Source organism: Myotis nattereri, assembly GCF_964212035.1.
Source record: "Myotis nattereri genome assembly, chromosome: 4".
NCBI lineage: Eukaryota > Metazoa > Chordata > Mammalia > Chiroptera > Vespertilionidae > Myotis > Myotis nattereri.
Window position 1 is genome coordinate 78,901,994 of NC_138079.1, and position 20,031 is coordinate 78,922,024.

General features: G+C 44.7%; 1 protein-coding gene across 3 annotated transcripts in view; it reads left to right on the forward strand.

The window, feature by feature from the left end:
• Positions 1-16,232, forward strand: part of ARPC1A (actin related protein 2/3 complex subunit 1A) — a 30,267-nt gene extending 14,035 nt beyond the window's left edge. For all 3 annotated transcript variants that reach the window (XM_081088910.1, XM_081088911.1, XM_081088912.1), the window contains exons 4-10: positions 5,573-5,795; positions 7,759-7,866; positions 10,137-10,349; positions 11,811-11,886; positions 12,110-12,303; positions 14,015-14,105; positions 15,822-16,232. In XM_081088910.1, the coding sequence (XP_080945036.1) occupies positions 5,573-5,795; positions 7,759-7,866; positions 10,137-10,349; positions 11,811-11,886; positions 12,110-12,303; positions 14,015-14,105; positions 15,822-15,860 (944 nt within the window). In that variant the 3' untranslated portion in view covers positions 15,861-16,232. The remainder of the gene's footprint in view (positions 1-5,572; positions 5,796-7,758; positions 7,867-10,136; positions 10,350-11,810; positions 11,887-12,109; positions 12,304-14,014; positions 14,106-15,821) is intronic.
• Positions 16,233-20,031: the final 3,799 nt, after the last annotated feature.

Consider the following 20,031-nt stretch of genomic DNA (forward strand, 5'->3'; position numbering starts at 1 on the left):
GCATTGACTCGCATTGTATTCTGGTCAGGGGCACATACCTGGGTTGCAGGTTAGATCCCAGGCCCATGTTGGGTTGGGGCACTTGCAGGAGGCAACCAATCAATATGTCTCTCTCACATCGATATTTCTCTTTTTGTCTCTCTCTTTGCCTCCCTCCCTCCCTTCCTTCCTTTCTCATGCCCTCATTCCCTCTCTGCCCCCCTTCCACTCTCTCCAAAAATCAATGGAAAAAATATCCTCAGGTGAGCATCCTATCTAATAAAAGAGAAACTTGTTAATTAGCCGTACATCCACTACCCTTCCCATTGGCTAATCAGGGTGATATGCAAATTAACTGCCAGCCAAGATGGCGGCCGGCAGGCAGGCAGGCAGCTTGAAGCTAACATGAGGCTTGCTTGATTCAGTGACGGAGGACTCCAACGTTCCCCGCCTGCCTTGCCGGCCTCTGAGCTTGCAGTTTGAAACATTGTTACAAATATAGAAGCTAAACAAAACCCCAGAAGCCTCTGGCATCTCAGAGCTGGAGTTGATACAGTGTTTCGATTATAGAACCCAAACAAACCAGATACCTGCTTTCAGCAGCGGGGGCCTCAGAGTTGGAGCCAGAGCTAAAGCTGGCCCAGAATAAAAAAAGAAAAAGAAAAAAAGGAGCAGTTGGGAGCTTCAGTCACCTGCCAGCCTGAAAACAGCCCTCAGCCCCTCACCCAGACTGGCCAGGCACCCCAGTGGGGACCCCCACCCTGATCCATGACACCCTTCAGGGCAAACCAGCCAGCCCCCAACCCATGCACCAGGCCTCTATCCTATATAGTAAAAGGGTAATATGCCTCCCAGCACCGGGATCAGCGGAGTCGAGAGGCCTCCCAGAACCGGGATCAGCGTGACGGGGGCAGCGCCGAAACCCCCTGATCACCCTGCAGCTCTGTGTGTGACAGGGAGCGGGGCCACAACCTCCCTATCCGCCCTGCTCTGTTCGTGACAGGGGAAGGCGCCCCAACCCCCTGATCAGCCCTGCTCTGTGCCTGATAGGGGGGAGCTCCCCAACCCCCTGATCGCCGTGTGGCTCTGTGTGTGACAGGGTGCGGCGCCCCAACCCCCTGATCGGCCCTGCTCTGTGTGTGACAGGGTGCAGCGCTCTCACCCCCCCCCCCCACGGGCCCTGCTCTGTGAGTGAAGGGGTAGAGCCATAACCTCCCCATCGGCCCTGCCCTGAGTGTGAGAGTGGCGGCACCCCAACCCCCTGATCCGCCCTGCTCTGTGTGTGACGGGGTGGTGCCCCAACTCCCCTATCGGCCCTACTCTGTGAGTGACAGGGGGGAGCTCCTCAACCCCTTGACCGGCCTTGCTCTGTGCGTGACAGGGGGGAGCTCCCCAACCCCCTGATGGGCCCTGCTCTGTGCGTGACAGGGGGGAGCTCCCCAACCCCCTGATCCGCCCTGCTCTGTGTGTGACGGGGCGGTGCCCCAACTCCCGTATCGGCCCTACTCTGTGAGTGACAGGGGGGAGCTCCTCAACCCCCTGATCGGCCCTGCTCTGTGCGTGACAGGGTACGGAGCCCCAACCCCTCTGATGGGCCCTGCTCTGTGCGTGACAGAGGGCAGCGCCCCAACCCCTCTGATGGGCCCTGCTCTGTGCATGATGGGGGTGGTGCCGCAACCTCCCAATCGACCCTGCCTTGAGTGTGACAGGGGGCGGTGCCCCAACTCCCCAATCAGCCCTGCTCTGAGCCCAACCAGGGGCTGCACCTAGGGATTGGGCCTGCCCTCTGCCACCAGGGAGCAGGCCTAAGCCAGCAGGTCGTTATCTCCCGAGGGGTCCCAGACTGCGAGAGGGCACAGGCCCGGCTGAGGGACCCCACCCTCCCCCCCGAGTGCACAAATTTTTGTGCACTGGGCCTCTAGTCCTATATAATAAAAGCCTAATATCCTAAGCGTCCAACTGTCCTAATATCCTAAGTAACCACCAGGAGGCAGACGCTCCGACTGGTAGGTTAGCTTGCTGCTGGGGTCTGGCTGATCAGGACTGAGCAAGACAGGCCAGATACACCCTGAAGCCCTCCTGTAACCCACCCCCCCCCCCCCCCCCCCGGCTGGCCACCCTCCTGCATACCTCCCTGGCCCCGATCGTGCACCGGTGGGGTCCCTTGGCCTGGCCTGCACCCTCTCGCAATCCAGGACCCCTCGGGGGATGTCAGAGAGCTGGTTTCAGCCCAATCCCACAAGCCAGGCCGAGAAACCCCACTAGTGCACAAATTTGTGCACCAGGCCTCTAGTTAACAAATAAATAATTTTTTCAAAACATGTTCATTTATTGCTCTGTTTAGAAAGAACTCTTGCCGAAACCGGTTTGGCTCAGTGGATAGAGCGTCGGCCTGCGGACTGAAAGGTCCCGGGTTCGATTCCGGTCAAGGGCATGTTCCTGGGTTGCGGGCATATCCCCAGTGGGAGATGTGCAGGAGGCAGCTGATCGATGTTTCTCTCTCATCGATGTTTCTGACTCTCTATCTCTCTGCCTTCCTCTCTGTAAAAAATCAATAAAATATATTAAAAAAAAAAAAAAAAAGAAAGAACTCTTGTTCTTTGACCCTTACTATAGTTTCTTTTTTATCCTGTTTTCTGGAAGAGTTGACCATTTGGATATTTATAACATCATTCATGGGCCATACAAAATTATCCGCTTAAAAATTAGCCTGCTATATTTGACCAAACATTTAATTAACTCACCCCTAATGCCTTGGCAAGACCAGACCAAATAATTTATCAGGCCTTATACGTCCCACAGGCTGGATGTTCCCCAACCCTTGCTTTAAACAGTTTGGCCAAGCACATAAAAATTTATTCTTCGCCCTAACCAGTTTGGCTCAGTGGATAGAGCGTCAGCCTGCAGACTGAAGGGTCCCAGGTTCCATTCCGGTCAAGGGCATGTACCTTGGTTGCGGGCACATCCCTAGGAGGGGGTGTGCAGGAGGCAGCTGATCGATGTTTTTCTCTCATCGATGTTTCAAAACTCCCTCTCCCTTCCTCTCTGTAAAAAAAAAAAAAAATTATTTTTCGCCCCAGCCAGTTTGGCTCAGTGGATAGAGCGTCAGCCTGCGGACTGAAAGGTCTTGGGTTCTATTCTGGTCAAGGGCACATGCCCAGGTTGTGGGCTCAATTCCCAGTGTGGGGCATGCAGGAGGCAACCAATCAATGATTCTCTCATTGATGTTTCTATCTCTCCCTCTCCCTTCCTCCCTGAAATCAATAAAAATATTTTTTAATTTATTCTTCATAACTTTTCATTTACAAATTTCTCACTACAGTCTTGGGTTTCCTCTCCTCTCAGTTGTATTTGCACTTAAGTGGGCAGCCAAGGGACTGGTGGTGACTTTTTTTTTAATTCAGACCCTGAAATTTTGCTTCTAACCCCTAACATACTGATTAGCTTAAAGATCTCCTTCCCCCAAATCAGAGAAAAACATAACATGTTTTGATCTTCTGCAATCTTTACATTGTATTCTCCAGCAAAAACTTGTGACCATCCCTTTTTGCTTTTACCAGGATTTGTATATAATGCTAGTGAGCACTCTGATCTGACTGACTATATATTACCAAACCCCACCAAAGACATAATTTCTATTTTTGCTGCTATTGCTTTCCCACAATGTTATTTCTGTTAGGTTTGGCCCATTTTCTCTAAGTCCCTTTGCCAATGGCCTTATGGCCTAAAAATAATAACATTCAAAAATTACAAATTGGAAATTTTGCATTAGGAAATACTTTTACATGAGAAAGGACTAAGATGAAAGACCAGAGAGATAGCCAAAAAAGTGAAATATTTAGTTGTGTCCTTTTTCTCCCCTGCTTCTTTTTTGGAATCCTTTGAACTTGGGCCTGTTTTCTGTCCAAATGCTCAAATGATTTTTTTTAAGTCTTAAAAAACTATTGTTGGAAAAATCTAAGTATAACTCTGTGGCAGAAGACCAAGATCAAACATATTTTCTCAGAAAGATAGTAACTACAGAAAAATAAAATTTATCTTCTGAAGCTTTCTAGAAGAAAAGACTAGTCAGTGCTGGAGAGATAGAGTATAGCAAACATCAAAGGGATATCAGAGTCCTGGTGTGTGTTTTTTTTCTGTGAGTTTATTCTTTTGTATTAAATGTTTAATTGCTGCCGAAACCGGTTTGGCTCAGTGGATGGAGCGTCGGCCTGCGGACTGAAGGGTCCCGGGTTCGATTCCGGTCAAGGGCATGTACCTTGGTTGCGGGCACATCCCCAGTGGGAGATGTGCAGGAGGCAGCTGATCGATGTTTCTCTCTCATCGATGTTTCTAACTCTCTATCTCTCTCCCTTTCTCTCTGTAAAAAATCAATAAAATATATTTAAAAAAATAAATAAATAAATAAATAAATAAATGTTTAATTGCTATCTTTTAAAACACACACACACACACACACACACACACACACAAAAGACATTTTACAATGGACAGTTTTAAACAGATAACAAAAATAGGCAATAATGTAATGAGCTCCTTGTATACTCATCACCCAGATTCAACAGTTATCAACACACAGCCTGTCTTGTTCTCAACTCTCTGCCTGTACTATTTTGAGGCACATTCCAGACATTGTATCATTTCACATTTCAATTTGTATCTCTAAAAGATAAGGACTCTATCTCTCCCCTTCCCTTCCACTCTCTCTAAAAATTAATGGGGGAGGGGGCAAATAGCCTCAGGTGAGGATTAACAACAACAATAAAAACAAATAAAATTTAAAGGTACTTTCAGGCAAAAAAATCTTAGAGGGAAGATAAAGGACTTCAGACCAGATATCTTTAGAAACCTGTGAATGGGTGGAAAGAAAGTCCCTGCTTAGTTTTGTAACCTCTGCAATTATAAAAACAGCTCTGTTCTACCTGGCCTGGTGGAGGATCCCAAGTTACAGAACTTTGTGGAGAAACATCCTTGCCCTTGTGATGTGTTGATCAGGACCACATCCGTCCCCACCGTACCAATGGCCACCTGCCTGTGCCATGTCACTTGTCATTGGCTTAGGCCAGTGGTCGGCAAACCGCGGCTCGTGAGCCACATGCGGCTCTTTGGCCCCTTGAGTGTGGCTCTTCCACAAAATACCATGTGCGGGCGTGCACGTACAGTGTGATTGAAACTTCGTGGCCCATGCTCAGAAGTCGGGTTTTCGGCCTGGGCGAGTCTATTTTGAAGAAGTGGCGTTATCAGGCTACGGGAGACGCAGCGCAGGCGGGCCGTGGTATTCGCAGCGCGGGGGAGGCGCAAAGGATTCATGCACAAGTTGAGTGAGACTGGCTACAATACGAGTGTGGATGGGAGAGTTGGAAGGGGTCGACCTCAGCGAACGTACCTCAATCAGATTGAGGACGTTTTTAGCAAAGGCCAGCTTAGGAGTTCCCTAATTAAGTTAATAACAATGTACCTACCTATACAGTTTGTTTAAAAAATTGGGCTCTCAAAAGAAACTTCAATTGTTTGTACTGTTGATATTTGACTCTGCTGACTAATGAGTTTGCCGACCACTGGCAAAGTAGATGATGCCATGTCTCACTTGCAGGTATCGACTGGGCTCCCAAGAGCGACCGCATCGTCACTTGCGGGGCAGACCGCAATGCCTATGTCTGGAGTCAGAAAGATGGTGTGTGGAAGCCAACCCTGGTGATCCTGAGAATTAACCGTGCAGCCACTTTTGTCAAGTGGTCCCCACTAGAGAACAAATTTGCTGTGGGAAGTGGAGCAAGACTCATTTCTGTTTGTTACTTTGAGTCTGAAAATGACTGGTGAGCAACATCTGAGTTTTTTTACTTCTCCCTATAGAATCATACATTTGAAACACTATGTTCTTGGTGACTTCTTGAGACACTGGGTTAAGGCTTAACTATTGCTTCAGTTTTTCTTCATCTGAAGGTTTTTTTTCCTCTGAATTTTCCATTCTCTGATTGCACGTTTTTCATTCCTATGTGCACATTGAGTCAAACCTCACATCTTTCTCATACTAATACGTGCTTTCCATGTTCTGATCTCCTAACTTGTTTGTTCTATAACATACCACTACTCTTCTGACTCTGTACTATCCAAATAGCTGTTTTCTTACTCTGATAGATAATTTATAAATTTGAAAGATTCCCAGTGTCCTGAGAAATAATTATTTTTCCTCTATCTCTATCCACTTAAATTTCTAGGATTCTTACAAATAACAATGTTCTCCTTTCTTTAAAGTTTATTTGCTAACCAAATCTGTGCCTTGGTATAATGCTTTACTTGTTTAAGCCATTGAAGTAACAATTGGTCAGGATCTTGGATATATAATCAGCCTGTTGTACTTTTTTAATAAATCACTTGTAGCTAAGCCAGTCAAAATGCAGGTTTATTTTATGGCTAAGTAATTTACTTTATTCCTTCCTTCCTATTCTGATAAGAAAACAACTCTGCTCTAGCTGACATGTATTCAGGAAGGCATAACTACTCTTCGGCCTGGAATTGTCATTTAGTAGGAAACTGGCAGTATGTATTTGCACTAAAAATAACAGAGTACACATTGCTCTTTGTGTTAGTGTTCCTACTGTTTGCGTTCTGCTGAAACAGTGAAAGGAAGGGATTATCATATTACACTTTGTAATTTAGTAAAACCTCGGAAATTTTGATTCTTTGAAAAGAAAGTCTGAATTTGCAGCAAAATTGAATTATGCATTTAGACATGCATTTTTCCTTCAAACATGTGTAAAATTAGGGCTAACAAAATGTTGCCTGCTAAAAAACATTTAGAAGGCTCACTATAACACATATGTAAGAAACAATTTTTCTTTCTATGTATCAATGTCAGTGATTGTTCACATTTTTATTCATTAAAAAATAGTCTCAAATATAGGTAAATTGGGCTTTATTGTAGTACAAAGTGTCATTTGAACAAGCTGTATGTTTAGGGGAGTTTCTCAGCTATAAAGCAATATTTTATTGGTATGATGTGAGTACTTTAAAACAACCTTTAAGCCTTCAGTTTAAAATAACTGTATTAAACAAGTAGAATATTGTCTATTTTTCCGAATGAAATTTTTCATATAGGTTCCTAAGAACAAGATTGTATAGAAAAACAATTTAGCTTTCAACAAAAGACATTTGGTACAATATTAAGCCTCTCATGTTGAACAGAGCATGATTGGTTTTTAAGCAGCAGTTTAAGGGCAGAAATTATGCCAGAATCATGACTGATTTTAGACATAAATAAACTCTTTAAGTGAAGCTAGAGGTTTTCAGTGAAAAAAAGTTAAGAAGAATTTGAAGCTTCCATAAACTTACTTAATATTGGAAACTTGGAAAGGAAATTAAGCTATCTTACAACCCAAACTTAACCTAAAATGAAATAACAAATCACTCAATATTTACAATAAAAATTCAAATAATTTCAAACTTCTATTTTTATTTCAAAGGTTAAAGTCAGACATAATCTGAAACTCCATGGGCACTACCAGAGTTCATCCATAAATATACTTACTAAAGAGGATGCCCTGGTAGCCCGAAAAGTTCAGAACCAGCTGCCCTGATAAGAATGTCAAACCTAAGACAGGTATATGGAAGGGACAATCTGTGGTTCTTTCTCTCTTCCTCTCTTCCTTTAGAAATTCACCCTCTCTCTGGCAGGAAACCTGGTAGTCACATAAGAACCATGCATTGATGTTTTTGCCTGACATATTTGTAAGTCATTTTATTTATGGATAAACTAAAATAGAGTTTCTCCTTTTGTAGGTGGGTAAGCAAGCACATTAAAAAGCCAATTCGCTCCACGGTCCTCAGCTTGGATTGGCATCCCAACAATGTTTTGCTGGCAGCAGGATCATGTGATTTCAAATGCAGGTAGGAACAAATGAGAATGGGTAGACAGACTTGAGTTGTTCATCAGTCATCTTTCAATAAATATTTTTAAGGTCCCTTTTTGTAAGGTACTATGCTAGGTACCATAAGGGATTCTGATGAAAGAAGCTTATGGTCAACAAAGGAGAAAGAAGTGGACTTGGAAGTATGGGAGAAGGAAGATGAAAGGGTGGGGATAGGGAAGTTTTCCTTAGGCAGAACACCCATGGTTTGGAATGGGGGAAGTGTTCTTCTCTCCCTCTCCCTCTCCCTCAACTACAGTATTATTTCTCATTTTATACCCAGGCAGCAGACTGCACATTACAGAGTGAAACTAAGAGCAACAAAACATAGCTGAACAGTGTACTGCTGAGCTATTATTGTGCTATTCCTTTTCAGTTAAAGCTTTTTGTTATAAGTATGAGGCTAGAAGAAACACAGCTACTTGGCTAACTCCTTTAAGGATTGTACAAGTAATTGCTTTTTTTAAAGTTGTTCTTTATCAACAGGCTTTTTTCCCTTTAGCCAGAATAAAAGTAAATAAGTGTTGCTTTATGTTGATTATGTGGTCGATTGGGAGATGGGATGCATCTTTTTCCAAAAGGGTATGTGGAGAATTTCCAGAAAACCTGACTAGTGATTTATATTCAAGAATACCCAAGGGAGCCCGGCTGGTATGGCTCGGTGTTTGAGTGTCTACCTATGCACCAGGAGGTCACGGTTTGATTCCTGGTCAGGGCACATGCCCAGCTTGTGAGCTTGATCCCTAGTGTAGGGCATGCAGGAGGCAGCCGATCAATGATTCTCTCTCATCATTGATGTTACTCTCTCTCTCTCCCGCTCCCTTTCTGAAATCAATAAAAATATATATATATTTTTAAAGAATACTCAAGGGTGTTTTTGTTTGTTTGGGGTCTTTTTAGTTTTTCTTACTAGTAAATATGTGTGTGACAGTTTGACTATGAGAGGGGGATCCAGTAGTGTCAAGGCACTCTTTGGAAAAATATTGGTAATTGTACTGAAGAACCAATATAAGAGTAAAAATACATAGATACTCTCTAGAATTTTTCATATTTAGGAGTTTTGTTTTTGTGATGCTACCCAGTCATTTTAGCTCCCTTAGAAGATGGACCTAAGTGTTACTAAGTGATCATACCACCTGGATCGTCAAGCTATACTAAAAATCTGGTTGTGAAAATAGGTTACATTCTTTCTTAATAATAATTTCTAGAAATAAACTTTGCTTTGACTTGCGCTCCTTTGGGTATGGGTCTGTTCCGTTCACACACTGGAGTTGGCGCAGCTGAGAACCACCTGTTCTTTCCTGGACTCAGATGACTAAAGCAGTAGCCATTGTGACTCTGATTTAAAGCACAGTGATGCTAAGGTCACATCATCTAACTTACAGATGCTCACTGTGCCCTTGCCCTCTCTGGTGCCTGACTCTTCCAGAGCTGCTACTGCCATTGTCATTTTGGAGGGGAATATTCTAGGTCATTTAGGGGTCTTTAGATTCAGGAGGTTTTGAAAAGAAGCTTTACAAAATAGATACAGCTTTGGAGGGCAAAAGGAAATAAAAGAATCGATTCCCAGCTGTTCTTTATCCCTTTTGCTACCCACCTCAAGGAATTAGAGAGAGAGACTGATGATAGCAGGCTATAAAGGACCCACCTTCATCCCAGACTATACCTGCCACAAAGGCTGGACAGTGGCCTGAGGGTACAGTGAGCACAGCCCTCTGCCTGACAGTGCTGGGGAAAGCCTGCCTGCTCTTCGCACAGCCTCCCTCAGCTTTCACTTTAGATGTCCCTTTCTTTGAGTTCATGCTATTGGTTTTTTGTAGGGTGGCAAATAGTTTCCTTTCTCCTACCATTTGACTGTGTGGATTTCTTGGAATACTGTGTTGAGAATGAAGGTAAAGTAGACAAGAAAGAATGCTTTGCTCATTTAGTGAGATGTCCCATGGGCAAGGGAGGGAGGGACAGCACAGTCCTCCCGCAGACTGTACACGTCAGGAGGGAAGAGCTTTTGTGTTCTTTATTTCTAGAATGGCACTCCTAGAGCAGCACTCTGATTATTAGTTGATTGAGTATGGATTGACCTGTAGGCAGCCTAGAACCATTCTGTGTCTTCAGAGGTTTCTGTATGTTAATTTGTTCCATCATATTTTACTCTGCATTCTGAGACACCTTGTAGCAGTGGCCTGTGGCCTATTTCTATATACATATATTATCATTTACTTTTTCCTTCTCCCCCTGCCCCTTAAACTGCAGGGTGTTTTCTGCATACATTAAAGAAGTGGATGAAAAGCCAGCCAGTACACCCTGGGGCAGCAAGATGCCTTTTGGTCAGCTGATGTCAGAGTTTGGTGGCAGTGGTACTGGTGGCTGGGTGCATGGCGTCAGCTTCTCCGCCAGTGGAAGTCGACTGGCCTGGGTCAGCCACGACAGCACCGTGTCCGTTGCCGATGCCTCAAAAAGCGTGCAGTGAGTATTTGCATGGGGTGGGATTTCTCATCAGCTGGGCTAACGCTGCCCTTCTCTGGGTGCTTATGTAGGACACAAGCATAAAAATCTGACTGAGAACTGCAAGGCAGCCTTTTCTAGTAAAGTCACAGGCACACATTTAGATTGTCCATTTGGGGAAATTTTAAAGAGTTAAAATTTAAAGAGTTTCACTTCCAAAAACACTTCTTAATGAAAGTGCTGGTAGTGATTCCTTTGAAGGACCTTCCTGGTTTGCTACTGATAAGAGTTCCTTCAAATAGCCAGTTTTGTCTGTTACTATGAATTCCTTACAACATGTAAATGTCACACACCAGCCTTAAATTAAATAGAGGATGTATTCTTGCTCTGTGTAGTCAGTGAACAATGACTCCATTCATTTGGGACTTCATTCAGTAATATTAAAACCTTGGAGCCAGTTCCTTTGGTGTATGCTGGAAGAACTCGAATAGCGATGACTCATTTTTGCCTGCTCAGCTAAGGAGAGCATTAGGCATCTTGTTAGACGTCAGAATTCGTATTTGTTCATATGTTACAGGAAGAATAGTCTTTCCTAGCGCCTCCTTTTCCATTGGCAGCCAGAGGTAAACCACTCTTAAAGGTTTCCTGACTTAACTGTCTGCTGGCAGTCCGTCACATCAGGTGCCTCTGGCTCCCTCTGCCACATGGTGACAACAAAGTGGTATTTCAGAAAGGATATTGTTTCCTACTGGATTGAATTGTATTTTTAAATTTTATGGGGGTTTTTTAATGTCTTCCCTTATTATAAATGATAAAGTCTTCTGGAAGATTTCTGCGCATATATATAGATACTTATAGTAGCCCTAGCTCCTAACCCAGGTGGAGGAAAGAGAATAGGCTTCACTGACTGTTAGTGGTCCCAGCCCTCTAGGAGCCCCTAGTGAGCACAGGCCAGGAGAAAATAGCAAAATAAGGTGTTCAATCGTGAGTGACACTAAGAACTTTAGGAGATCAGAGAAAGGGGAAGCCACTTTAGGCTGATGTGGTCCAGGAAAAGCTTCATGGAGGTGATCAAATCAGAGCTGAGCTTCAAAGACGGGTGGACTTTGGATAAGCAAGAGAAGCAGAGAGCATGTGGTAAAGGGGTGTGGGAGCAAAGGCAGAGATGGGAAAGAACAAGGGCTTTCTGGGGACCAAGCTGTAGACCAGTTTGTCATGAGTTGGGGGTGGGGGGGAGGTAAACTTAGAAGGGAGTAGAGCATAGGCTACAGAGAGCAGAAGGCCTCCGTTTCTGTAGGTTATCTCAGGGCCATTTCATGCTTGAGATTCCTGAAAGGCTCGGTCATGGGGCTCCTTTTAAACATAAGTGGTTGTTTATACTGCCAAAGCCCCTGTGAGAATGGGTCCTTTGTCATCTTCTGTATCCATAAGGAAACCGAGTGGTTCGTTGTATCTCCTTTTAACAAGTGTTCTTGTGTTCAGGGTCTCAACTCTGAAAACAGAGTTCCTGCCTCTGCTGAGTGTGTCATTTGTTTCGGAGAATAGCGTGGTAGCCGCTGTAAGTATTTCTCTTCATCTTTCCTTGTAATACACTGTATATAATTCTCCAGAGCAGGAGCAAGGCGTGCTCTGTGACTGTGCACCAGCACAAAGTAGAACAGCCTTTTAAAAGAAACAGAGCTAGCCTTTAGGAATAAGAGAGGCCTGTGGTGGTGAACATTCTCTGAGGGGTTAGTAGGTAGACTGTGACCCTCCAGGGCCTGACTAATATCTTGTTTCAGGGCCATGACTGCTGCCCAATGCTCTTTAACTATGATGACCGCGGCAGCTTGACTTTCGTCTCCAAGCTAGACATTCCAAAACAGAGCATCCAGCGCAACATGTCTGCCATGGAACGCTTCCGCAACATGGACAAGAGGGCCACAACTGAGGACCGCAATACAGCCTTGGAGACCCTGCACCAGAATAGCATCACGTAAGTGCCACCCAACCACCTGGGGCCCCTGGACCGGATCTGAGTTCCTGGATGCTACCTGTAGCCAGCGCCTAAAAGTGAACTACACCCGCCTAGTCATTCTGTCCTTCCAGGTGTAGATGGTACAAGGCATCCCACATGAGGAGTGCAGATCCTGCTGTGGACTCTGAGCTGGTGTGGACTAACAGTGCACCCCAACCAACTGAGCCACACCGGCCAGGGCTAAGTTGTGCTTTTCATCATGTTGAGTGAAAGGGACCACTAGACTTAAAATAGGCTGGACATGTTCGTGCTCTATTGAAAAGTGTAGCTTGAAGGCCTGCAAAACTTCTTCACACTTTTCAAGCTTCTCTGTCTTGAATGACTTTCACAGTTATTTCTTGTGAATTTTTCTTAAGCTTCTCTGCAGACTGTGTATCAGGAAAGAAACAACTCTCTTTGCTTCTTTGAGATTTTTAGTTTAAAAATAAAGTGGCAGACCCTTGCAGAGTGACATGTTTACTTTTATTTGCAGATATTAAGTTTGCCCTAGAGCAGGATTAGCGAACTTTTTCTGTGAAGGACCAGATAGTCTATATTTTAGACTCTTAGGGGCTATATGGTCTGTGTCACAACTACTCAACTCTTCCATGTGGTACAACAAAAGCTGCCATGGACAATATGTAAATAAATGAGCATGGCTGTATTTCAGTAAAATGTTATGGACACTGGAATTTTAATTCACATAATTTTCACATGTCATGAAATAATAGTTTTGGGTTTTTTCCAACCATTTAAAATTTTAAAATCCATTCGTAGCTCACTGGTAGTATGTACCACCCCCTTCCCTAGAGGTAATATTCTAGTCATTTGAGAGGAGAGAGGAAGATACTTACTATCTGAGCTACAGAACTGATTTTCTTGGAAGTTTTTCAGATAATTAGGCTGAGACAAGTTGTTTCATTTGTGTTCCTCTGTTTTGCGTGGTTGGGATTTTGTGGTGTGTCTGACTATTACTGGCATTTATAATGATTAATTTTAAATGAAGGAGAGCTCTTGGCTTATATGCCCTGGTTGTCAGGGAGTCATTGGGAGTTTTTGTCTTGATTGGATTTTAGTCGCATTTCATCCTGCGTCTGTTTGTTTGTTTAAATTAGTTTCTTTTTCAATCATGGCTGTGGTCCTGGCCATATCCTGCTACTGGGCAGTTTGCAGGCTGTGTGGCCTGGATTGTCTTGTTTCTCCACATCACTAATTAATGTGGGTTCTTTTTTTTTTTTTTTTTTTTAAATATATTTTTTATTGATTTTTCACAGAGAGGAAGGGAGAGAGATAGAGAGTTAGAAACATCGATGAGAGAGAAACATCGATCAGCTGCCTCCTGCTCATCCCCCACTGGGGATGTGCCCGCAACCCAGGTACATGCCCTTGACCGGAATCGAACCTGGGACCCTTCAGTCCGCAAGCCGACGCTCTATCCACTGAGCCAAACCGGTTTCGGCATTAATGTGGGTTCTTAACCTTTCCTTCATATCAGTCTTTTCTCTTCTGGCCATCTGGGAATATGGTGCATTTTCATATTTTCTGAGTCAGATTGCTGCAGCCTAATATTAATAGACAACTTGATATTCAGGAGTTGACAGTTTCCTTGAAATGCCCTCATCCTGTCAGGAAGGCTGGGGCTTACTTCTACCACGTGCCTTACAATCTCTTGTTTCTGCTTTTTTTTCAGTCAAGTATCTATTTATGAGGTGGACAAGCAAGATTGTCGCAAATTTTGCACTACTGGCATCGATGGAGCCATGACAATTTGGGATTTCAAGGTATTTTCTGCCTTTCAAAACAAATCCTGTTTTAAAACTTCCTATGAGAAAAATGTTTCTCATTTTTTGAAACAAAATATCAAAGCCAATGCAAAGCAAAAATTTAAGATATTACACTGTAGTTGTCTTTAAAACCTAAAGGTCATTAGCAGGAAACCACATTTTCCCAATGATTTGGAATATATACTTCTTTCTAGATGTCCATCTATTCACTGAGGAAAAGTTGAGTGCTGTTTCTGTAGCCGGCCCTGTGTGGGTACCCGTCTAAATTTAGCTACCAGATATATTTGCACGGTTTACACTAATTAGTCTAATAAACATTTACTAAGTGTCCTCTGGGTGCCAGGCATGGTGCTGGGTACTGAAGATATTGAGATGAAGGAGCCCCTGAAGGGCTTGTCTGGTAGGAGAGAGAGGAGGGTGAGGGGATGAATTGGAGCTCCAGAAGAGAAGCCAGTGCCTCTGTTTTTACATCGAGGAATTTAGGGGGAGGCATGGACTGCCAGCACTGCAGGGAAGAGCTGCATCCCTAGATGCAGTGGAATTTCAGGAATGGTTGGGGGCGAAGGGGGTGCACAAGCATTGTAAGCTGCAAGAGCAGCCTGTGCAGACCAGGCCCGGAGCTCAGAGAGTGCACACTATATTCAAGGCACTGCCAGTGGTGTGGACTGTGGTGTGAGTCCTGCAGATGCAGAAGATGGAACTAGAGAAAAGAGCATGGCATGGTCAGGGAGAGGACGCTGGGCGTTGTCTACAGACAACTAAAAGCTATTCCAGAACCGATGTAGAAAAGCACCGGGCCGTAAGGCGTGGGGGGCCTAGACAACAAGAGCTCGGGGCAGAGGCTGTTGAGTCCAGGGAACAGGTGGTGAGGATATGAACTCCAGCTGTGGCAGGGGTTGTGGCCAGGAGGCTCCGGGCAGAGAGAGGTTTAGGAGGCCTGATGGAAGGCGTAGTGACAAGTCTAAGGACTCTGTATACTCCAGCTTTATAGAATTTTGCTGTTGTACATTTCCATGATGTTTTTCCCCCTCCTTGGTTCAAATACATAGTATGGAAAAGCCTCCAGAATATTCTGAAGAAACAAACCATCTTTCTCTAAAAGTATCCTCCCACTCCTTTTTTTAATCTTCATATGCTTTTAGTCCTGGGCATCTGTAGGTAGCACCACCTGGGTGGTTACAGTCATGCCCTTTTTCCTTTGGTCTCTCAGGCCAGGTCTTTTTCTCTCTTTTTGCACTTGTGTGGGCTGGGAAGTCCCAGTGCAGTTTTCTTTTCAATCCATCCACCTTTGAGCACCTGCTGTGTTGTGCAGCAGGCTGACTGCTGTGTTGTGCAGCAGGCTGACTGCTGTGTGGCCTATGGAAACATAGAAGTACCTGCCATTAGGGCATCTAGAGCAGGGGTGAAGAGGCAAGGGTCGTGTGCACAGGTGGCCCTCATCAGTAAGGGCCAGTGAACAGAAGGAGGGGTGTGCCCAGAACCTATGGGCCGGGGTAGTGGAGACAGAGGAACACCTGGCCTGGAAGGGCCAGAAGTCCTGGAGAGGCTCTGGGCAGAGTCCTGGGAGAGCGTGTCTCAGATTTGGGGGGTATAAGGAGCACAGGGGCCTGCACCTCAGCCAAGGAGAGGAGGGGGAGTAGTATGGCGCTGTGGGGGAAATGCCAGGATATACAGTCCTCAGTAACCACTAGTGTTCTCCCTTCCATTTTCAAGACCTTAGAGTCTTCCATCCAGGGCCTCCGGATAATGTGAAGCTGAGTGAGCCTCCCAGATCCAGCATGACAAACTGACAAACTGCCCCACGGCAGCTCCACCATGTGCATGATGGTGAGGAGAACCAGCCGCAAGGAAACACTGAAGACACATATCGCGCAAATGTTGTTTGTGTGGTTTTGTTTGAATATAATTGGTGAAAGTGTTGGATTTTTAAAAGCAGCAGTGATTGAGTTTTGTTTGTATTTTGGTTTTTTGTTTGTTTGTTTTTTTGGTTTTTGTTTTTGCTATTTCATTCCATTTTTGACCAAAGCTTCTCTTTTAGTAGTTTATTATGGAAATTGTCACACTAACTTAAAGGGTGGAGAGATATGTAAATTGCTAAAAATTTAAATAAAAATACTGAATATGTTTTTGGTTCTGTTTCCTTATAATATTTCCATGTTTAGTAGAAAGACTTGAATCAATTCTTTTTTTTTTTTTTTTTTTTTTTTAAATATATTTTATTGAGTTTTTACAGAGAGGAAAGGAGAGAAATAGAGAGTTAGAAACATCGATGAGAGAGAAACATCGACCAGCTGCCTCCTGCACACTCCCCATTGGGGATGTGCCCGCAACCAAGGTACACGCCCTTGACCGGAATCGAACCTGGGACCTTTCAGTCCGCAGGCCAACGCTCTATCCACGGAACCAAACCGGTTTCGGCGAATCAATTCTTCTTTAGACTTGTTTTTAAGGTAAAATCTTAGATGATTCGTTTCTTACAGTGAATACAAATGGTTTTTCTTCAACCAAAAGAACCACTTATTGCATGCTATCTTTTAGCATTGCAGTGCTTTTGCAAAGTAGGTGGACTGTTCCCATGGTGCACAGAGATGCCCACCACCATTAAGCAGCCACGCCCAAATGGGAGCCTACTCTGAGACCCGAGGTCTGGGCCCTGTGCCCTGTGCCTGCAGCAGGAACTGCTGTAATCGTGTGCCGCTGAGGGCATAATGCGAGGGCGTGTGGAAGAGGAAAGGACACGTTATTATTTTGATTTAGTGATTATTGTGCCCAAGCTAAGTTATTTTCATCATAATTAGACATGAAGTTTGACATTCCAAGGCTGCGAATCTTGAGAGGTGTAAATATAAATGAATAACAAAGTAAATCAATATAGAGTAGCCTTGAGTTGTGGCCATATTCTTGACTTCACTGGCCCAGGAGAAGTAGAGCAGGGATTCAAACACAACTTTAGTTTTAGGGCCCTGGTAACAGTGCTTCTCAGAGGACATCATGATAGTCTCAGAAGAGTTATTTTGCCCGTTTGGTGACTCGTGGGAGCATTGCTTCCCTCTAGGAGAGGACCCAGAAGCACCCGGCGTGCCAGGTCAGGGGGCCTGCCCCTTCCCTGTTGGCTGCCGTGTTCTCTCTGGACCTGCTGGCAGGGCTCCTTTGTGCATATGTGTTTGCACCAGCGTATCAGCAAGGTTGTTGTCACACAGAGAGGAAAGACAAAAGCAGGCCAAAACTTACGAATTAGCTCATTTCTTTTCACTTTCATTAAATCACATGACTTGGCTAGTTAGCCCAGAGGTTTTTAGAGAAACAATGTGTTGCATGAAAGAAAAACAACAAAAAACGAAATTTATGAACTTTGCCACCAAGAACTTAATAGCCAACAGAGTAGTCTTTTTCCCTTTTTTGTAACGTAGGCCATTTCTCACCCATGGAAGACCACCCATCCCAAGCATGGCGACCAGAAACCTTCTGTGCTGTAGTGCAGTGCAGAGGTCTATGCGACTGTGGAAGCTCCTCCTCTCACCCGACCTTCGAGAACAAGGCCAGGCGTGGTCCACAGTGACTACCCTCTGGAGGGGACCTAGGTCATCACCAAAGCCCTTTGATTTGAAGCTTTGGGCTTTGGTGTCAGGGCTCTGCCAACCTGTGTAACCCTGAGCAATAACTAACATACCTGAACCCCAGTCTCCCTGCCGGTAAAACAGGAATGCAATATTAGTAATTCCATTAGATAGCAAAGGTGGGATTTGCTTTCAGGCTTAGCACTGGCCCGATAGTAGGCATGGAGACCCTTAATAACAGAATAGCATAGGATAGGAAACAGTGTATGAAGGCTTTTGTTAACCAAAATAATTAAGTAGTTCTTTCCAGAATAGTATTAGAAAACCAGAGTCAGCCTCAGAACACAGATTAATTACTTAAGCATCACCCTTCAGCTTGGCCCAACAGTCTTCAGGAGTAGTTTACCTCCATGCATGTCCAACTCTGGAGGCAATGATGTGAAGGCCCAGGTTCCCCCAGGGGCGTGCAGTGTAGCTAAGGCAATAAAGCTACCCCAATGTGGGATAGTACAGATCAAAATGTGAATTATAAGCTATGTTATCTAAGTTATTGTGTATAATTTATGCAAAGTGTGGTAGGTAGAATAATGCCCCCAAAGATGTCCATGTCCTAATCCCCAAAACCTGTGAACTTTTCTGATGGGATTAACTTAAAGATGGGACGGGGAGAATATATTGGATGATCCAGGAGGACCCACCATTATCACAAGGATCTTTATAGGAGGGAGGCAGGAGGGGAGTGATGATGGAGTCCTCTTGTCGCCTCCAGGAGGAATGCCACCTGCCCGCGGAGACTGGCTGTGGACCCCTGACCACAACTGTAAGAGAATCCGCCTGTGTTGTTTACAGCCACCTGCTTGGCAATTACCACAGCAGCAATGGGAAGCTAACACACTCGTTCAGTTCAGAGAAGGGAAGTACGGTCACAGTGAGGGTCAGAGCCCAGCAGTGATTGTAAAAATTAATTTACTAGGTCATGACTGGCATTTTATAAAAATAAAACACCTGTTCAGGACTTGCAAGGTGGGGGCAAAAACCAGATTGTGACCCTTAGCAAATACTCATCTCAAGGTTGATTTGGAAATAAGAATTCTGTCGGAGAGTGTGTCAGCCCTCCTCCCATGCCCACGGGGGAAGAGTAAGGACTACCTACCCCTCCCCTGAAACCTGCTGAGAGATTAGATTGTCTTTCCGATACGGACCTCTGTGTGTGTGCTGAGCAGTGACTGTGATGTGACACATGCCTATGAAATCAGGATGTGGTAGGCTGGCTGCTCTGAGGGCAGCGAGAGCAGAAACCAGACTGCCCTGGAGCAGACTTTTCCCCTGAAGACGAGGGATGCTTGAATGTCTCTCCAGAGCCAGATGTGAGCTGCGTGGGGCAGAGAGAGAGCAGGCCGGCAATTGAGGGATGCCATAAACGCAACAGGGGAAGCAGTGAAACTGACATACAAAGACAAGTGCATTGTCCACCTCCCATCCCCAAAGCTGGTGACGTCCGTTGGTTAAAATAAATTGCAAGTCAGAGGGCAAGGGAGCTCACGAATGCAGTCTATACAGGTGAGCGCGCTGAGGCCCAGAGCAGAGGGGAAAAGAGTGGAAAGTAGATCCAGAGGGACACACACCAGGAGGCACAAACATCTGGAGGAACAGACAGAAAAGAACAGAAAACATCCTGTGGGTCCTGAGGCGTCACCGAAGCTTCAAAGTTAGGACACCACTGGCCTCTGGAGAGAGCTCAAGACTCCTCTCCTTCCACTCCCTCACTGGAGGGGACATCGGTAGAGGCTAAGGACCACACAAGAAGGACCCTCCACTGGGGATGGGACCAGGATGTGTAAAGGGGTTGTTCCTGGAAAGAGAAATGTCCCCACTGTACTTAGATTTACTACATGTGGATTGATTTGTAATACTAGCAGTTAATGTAATCAAAGCTAACACTAAGTAAAAAAATAAAAATAAATAAGACGAGAAAACAACAGATTTTTTTATTACACATAGTAAGAGTAAGTATTGTTTCACAGTACTTAACGTTTCAGATATACATAGAGGTGTGTACTTGGTCTATATATCACTGGGTCCTGAGCAAAACAATTTTGAAAACCACTGAAGTAGAGTCAGTCACCTGAGGGATTCATGAGGAAGGGTGCTTCACCCACCCCTTGGTGCATTCCTGTAAGAATAGCTAGCTGTGCCAGGCACCGAGGTAAACAATCGTTAGGCATTAACTGCTCACAACAACCCTGTAGTGTTGGAAAGGTTGTTGCCACATTTTATTTTATTTTTTTATATATTTGCTTATTGATTTCAGGGAGGACGGGAGAGGGAGAGAGATAGAAACATCAATGATGAGAGAGAATCATTGA